The 6,045-nt window shown below is 29.8% G+C and overlaps 1 protein-coding gene across 3 annotated transcripts in view; it reads left to right on the top strand.

The window, feature by feature from the left end:
- LOC120777507 (zinc finger protein rotund) overlaps positions 1-6,045 on the top strand; it is a 69,169-nt gene that overhangs the window by 54,827 nt on the left and 8,297 nt on the right. For all 3 annotated transcript variants that reach the window (XM_040108862.1, XM_040108861.1, XM_040108863.1), the window contains exons 2-3: positions 4,891-5,601; positions 5,701-5,817. In XM_040108862.1, coding sequence (XP_039964796.1) covers positions 5,107-5,601; positions 5,701-5,817 — 612 coding nt within the window. In that variant the 5' untranslated portion in view covers positions 4,891-5,106. The remainder of the gene's footprint in view (positions 1-4,890; positions 5,602-5,700; positions 5,818-6,045) is intronic.

The following is a 6,045-nucleotide window of genomic DNA, read 5'->3' on the forward strand; positions in this document are numbered from 1 at the left end:
ATGAAATTTAAAAAAATAAAATAATAAAATATTAAAAAATATAAGTAAATAGAAATATTTTAGAATAATTGAAATATTTCATCGAAATTAAAAATTTAGTATAAAAAAATAATTATTAAATTCTTTTTTTTTAATATAAAATTAGTTCGCCGAAAATTCTAAAATATTATTTAAAAAATTATTAAAAATCAAAAATAATTAATAAAAAAATTTAAATGTATTAAAAAATTAACTTATTATTAAACAAAAAACTTGTTAAAAAATAGTAAAAAATTTTAAAAAGTTATAATTAAACAATTATACAAAAAAGTTATGAAAATTTAAAAAAAAATTAGTTAAATAAATGCAACCGTCAGTTTTCTTTATTGACTTTCGCTTTTCAGTAATTTTCTTTTTGTAATTTAACAAACCCAATGCGTCATTTAATTTCACCTTCACCGCCACCATTTTGCAGTGAAAAATCTCGCAAGCAGACGCATTCAAGGCAATTTACAACTCACTTATGTATGGTTGTATGTATAGAGCAAAAGAAGACACCCCACCACATATACATGCACGCCGGTTATATATTGCCTGTAGAGGACATTTGTGCAGCAAAATCAAGTACGTAACCTCTAACGAGGTTACCAAATATATTGCACAAGTTGCGCTTGACAGCTGGAGGGTCTTGCAGTACTTGAGTGTCAAACGGAAGAATTTGAGTGGAATTGAAATTGAGTGTTTTTTTTCTCACAAATGATGAGACTGGCATTGAAAAATGCAAAGGTAAAGAAAGAGAGCCACAAAAAAGTTACTCAATAGTGCATAATGAGTAGTAAAGCAATTGAGTGGTTTTTGAGTTTAATAGTAAGGGATTATAATGGGAAAATGAACAAAAGTTGTGGCTAGAAATGGTAACTGGTGGCAAATGATGTCGTAAAATAATATATTATGAATACAAATACTAAATATAATACTAAAGTCACTCAATGAGAACATTTCGTATAAAACATACTGTTACTCATCTCTTTATATACGCTCAATCACCCTTTGCATTTAAAAAGACACTGAAAAATATTATATACGTAAAATCGTCTGTGTTTGCACTAACATATATATACTCATACACACACACACATTAATTTGCATATAATGTGTATAAATAAAATTGGCGACGTCAAAGAATGCAACAGACGTAAATTGGTTGCGCTCACATGGTCATGGACAAATACGCACACGTGCAAATTACTCGCACACATACATACGTAGAGCGATTGAAATGATACTTTGTTAGTATGTGGGTGCATACTTACATATACACACACGAACTCATCGATTCATAAGAGTTTAAAGCTTGCGATAAGATAAGGTTGAGTTGATAAAGAAAGAGAAGAGAAAGTGTGTGTGCAAAGTAGGAAGGGTGAAGAGTTTGTACACATACACATACAGATAAGTGTTGCTTATACGCGGAACTGTTTGTATAATGCGTCAAGGCTTGAGTGCTGAATGCAAATTTATTTATAATGCAATCAATGTACTTGTGTGTATGTGTGAGAATATATGAATATGTATGTTAATATATGGGTGAATGGTTTGCTCTGCACAAATATCAAATACATATTCTATTTATTAATAGTCGCCAATAAGGCGAGACAATGGGAGCGCGATGTCTTAACGCAATGCTGAAGAGGCGATAGAATTGTCAAAGGGGTGCATAAAATGTGAACAATTTGTGCGTGGCATATTGATTTGCTAATTGACAATTAATGGGGTTTTTACAGAGAGAAAAGATTAGAAATAAATTTTAAAGTTAAGTAGGGTATATTATTAAATTTGAAATATAGTTAAATATAAAAAAATCTACAAATATATCAAAAAATGTAAAAAATCAAATAAATATACAAATATTATATATATGGGTAGATTTTTAGGGAAAAAAGTTTTTTACATTTTTTGCTATAATTTTTTTTAATCTTTGCTATAATTATGTCTAAATTCTTTTCTTCACTTCTATTGAAAACAGCCAAAATTATAGCACATTATGCAGAGGTTTTCTTTAATATATTGCCATAAAATATTATGGCAAAAGTTTTACTATAAAAATAGTATGGCAAATGTTTGCTATGAAAAACTATAAATTATTAAAAAAAATAGTATATAGTATAAAAATATTTTGAAAATGTTTTGCCATAATATATTATAGAACACATTTTAATATAGAAATTATTGAAACTATTTTTCTATAAAATATTATACAAAATATTTTGCTTTAAATGTTTATTCAAAATATTCTGCTATAAAATATTATTCAAAATATTATACTATAAAATATTATTCACAATTTCTACAAAATCTACAAGTGACAAATATACACTATAAAACCAGGAATATATTATTATGGCGTAATTTTTATTATGTATTTGCTATATATTTTTTTGGTATATTATATAACTTAAAATAGTAAAAATTTACCACCAAGCAAAAAAAGGGTTTTCAAAATATCTACATATGTTAATGGCATATTTTTTATACATCTTCTTTAAATATTTTGTTTAATAGTAGGGAAAATGAAACACAAAAACTGCATTTTATGAAGCATTGTTATAAATTTTACCATAATTTTCCCAACAAAGTTTTTTGAATTCATTTTAAAAAAAAAAAACAATTTTTCAATTCGAATTCGAAGTAAGAAATCCAAAAAAGTTGTATTATAACTTTATGGCATAAAAATTATTTTAAAAATTTTGCCATAATTTCGCTATAATTTTTTCAAATTTATTTTTGAAGAAGAGAATGGGAAAAACTTTTCATTTTAACTTTCGGAAATATATAACAATTCAGAAATTTGCCGTAATATGTTATAAAATGTTTTGAAAAAAGTGATATTTTACTTCAAAATATCAAATTTTAGTTTAATTTAAATTATTAATTATCGTTCTTTTAATTTTGGTGTTATTAATATATTACAATCAAAATATACTATGAAATTTTATTATTGAAGGATCTTTCAGAAGCAAATAATGTGTATACAGGTTATAAAATATTATACACTGATTAATTTTCTAAAATTTTGCCTTAAAATTTATTGTGATCTCATAAATGTAGCTCATTAATCTAGTGCCATCTGCTAGCACGACTGCATTACTGCATCTACACATACATATAAATACATAAATATTACTCACATATACATACATACACGGATATATAAGTACGTACTTGGGGAAGTCAATAAATATTTTCTTTTTTCCGATCGAAAAAATCGAATTCAACAAGCCAGAAATAATGAAGCATTACGCCAGCAGGGCCAGTGACGGCAGCTAAAGTAAAAGTGAAAATGCAGCAGCGAAACTTTGCAACTGTCGTCACTACAAATACCGACTGAGCGCTATTTAGACTATACACGAGTATATATACACACACACACAAATACATATTTACATATTTTGCACTGGCATGCAAATAAAGCCTTGGCATTTAGCACTTTTTTGCATTGTTTGCGCGCTCAAACCCTTCAACAAACACATGTGCATATATAAGTGTCAGTGCACACCCCCAACCTAATAAACAACAAACACACTGCCACACATACACATGCGCCAATAAGTAGGTAATTGGGTAGTGGCACTCGAGTGGTCAGCGGCGGCAATCAGGCTTTGCATGAGCGCGACGAAAAGGGCAAATGCTCTTCAGAAAGAGTGTGAGCGTGAGTATGTGTGGGTGTGTGTGAGTGAAGTAATGCATCGCACACACTTGCAAATAAATTTGCAAACGAACGCTCTAACCTTGGCTGTTAATACAATTATAATATAAAATTAATATTTTATTGAGCAAAGCAACAAGAAGCAGAGTTCATGGCAAGTGGAAAGAGGCTCAAAAGAGAGGAAGCAAATTCATGGTGAAATTTATTTTTCTACGTCCAAAGGTCATTAGTTCTCGGCTAGTGTTGTTGTAGTTCAAGTTTAAGGTTATCGAGCACACTGCTGCGAAATTTTCACGCAAACACACACAATTGCATACATATGCACATAGCAATATGTGCATCTGAGGCCTTCAACTTTAACCTTAGATAGACGTGTGCGTGAATGCGCACGATTTTCAAGCGTTAGGTGAATTTTTAGCAAAATTTCGAAATGAAATTTGTTCTTCATTGGTTGTATTTTGTTAAAAACTTTAATTAAATGAAAAAAAAAATAAAAAGAGTTCTTAAACACTAAAACTCTTTTTAAACAAAGTAATTCAAGATTAAATCAAATTAAATTAATTAAATTTGAAAAAGAATTAAAAAAAAATTTTTAAAACAAATTAAAAAAAAAACATTTTTTACAATCTTTTACAAACATATCATTATATTTTAATTTTATTTCTAATTTTAGTCTGTTAAATATTGTTTTTATTATTACATAATTTTTTTTTATTTTCGAACATTATTATTATATAATTTTTAACAAACTTTTTTTTAATTATGTATGTCGCTATAAAAAATTATGGCAAACTTTTTTTTTTTATTTGGCAATGAAAAAGGTTTAATATAAAATATTATTGAACATAATTTTTAAAATAAATTGCTATAAAAATATTATGGTAAATGCTTTGCTGTAAAATATTTTTTAATTTATTTTGCTATAAAAAAGTATGGCATTTTCTTGAAAAGACTTTGCTATAAAAAATCATGGCAAATTTTTTAAAATATGTTGCTATAAAAATTATGGTAAATTCTTTGATATAAAATATCTTAGTAAACATTTTCTTCCAAAATGTTTGCTCTAAAAGAATTATAAGTCGATTTACTAAATATTAATGATTCTAGGTCATAAAAGATTTAATTTACGTATATTTTAAATAATATATTTTCTAATAAGCACTTAAAAAAATCGCAATAATTCTAACTAATTTTTTTTCTCTTTCTAGGAAATTTTCATCACAAAAAGTCATTTCGCAACGGACTAACGCGGGAACTGCAACCTCCTGTATAACTAACCAAAAAACTATAATTATACACATACACACACTTCGTCTACAACATAAGTAAAGCGATAAATACAGAATTTTGTACGAAAATTCCAAAACTCTTATAAAAAACTGCAGTAAAAAAATCAATCAAAAACCAAAACAAAAACACACAAAATGAACGTGCAACTAGCGCAACAATCAGCAGCACACACCAGCAGAAAGCATTGCAACAACAGTAGTACTAGCATTAGTCGTATTAGTAACAACAATACTAACAACAACATGAACACCACCGTCAACACACAATCACAACAGCAACAACAACAGCCAGCCAATAATCGCACAATGTCCACAGCGGCGACGTCGACGCCGACGCTGTCACATCGAACACAAAGTCCCGCTATAGTGCCGCCGCTGCCCACCGCCACAACATCTGCGGCCGCCTGCACAGCGACGACAGCGCCAATGCGCAGCGCGCGCAGTCCCTCACCAGACGGCACACAGGACTACGATGTGACGCGCATGCGCGAGGAGGACTTCGAACGGCTGGCCGTTTACATAGTGCCCGATGTGCAATGTGAGCGTGGCATAGCGAATCGGGCTGATCGCACGCTGCCACGCAGCCTAACACTGAAACCATCGATGGTTTTCTCAACGCCAAATGTTAAGGTAAGCCGCCGAGCGCCTACTTCTTATACATATCTATGTATAATGTTGTTGTTATTGATTTGAAATTAAAATTCTGTATTGCTTTTGTTGGCTTTGCAGACTGAAGGAGTTTGGAGCACTGGTGTGATACCGCGCGGCACACGTTTTGGTCCCTTTGAAGGCGTTCCAACTCCGAACTATCCCAACGATACGAATAAGGCGCGCTATTTTTGGCGGGTAAGCACAAAAACAATGAAAATAATAATAAAACAACAACTCTAATGCTACAGAAAGCAGGGTCATCAGCACTTTTATAGGCCACTCAAAGCATTTCAGTAACTCAAAACATCACATATAAAAGGATAAATTAAAAAATTTTTGGAAAAAGAAATTTATTGATTTTATTAATTTGCATAATTATTTTTATTAAGAAAAATTTAGTGAAAAATTTTATTTAAATTACTA

Source organism: Bactrocera tryoni, chromosome 5, assembly GCF_016617805.1.
Source record: "Bactrocera tryoni isolate S06 chromosome 5, CSIRO_BtryS06_freeze2, whole genome shotgun sequence".
NCBI classification, from domain to species: domain Eukaryota; kingdom Metazoa; phylum Arthropoda; class Insecta; order Diptera; family Tephritidae; genus Bactrocera; species Bactrocera tryoni.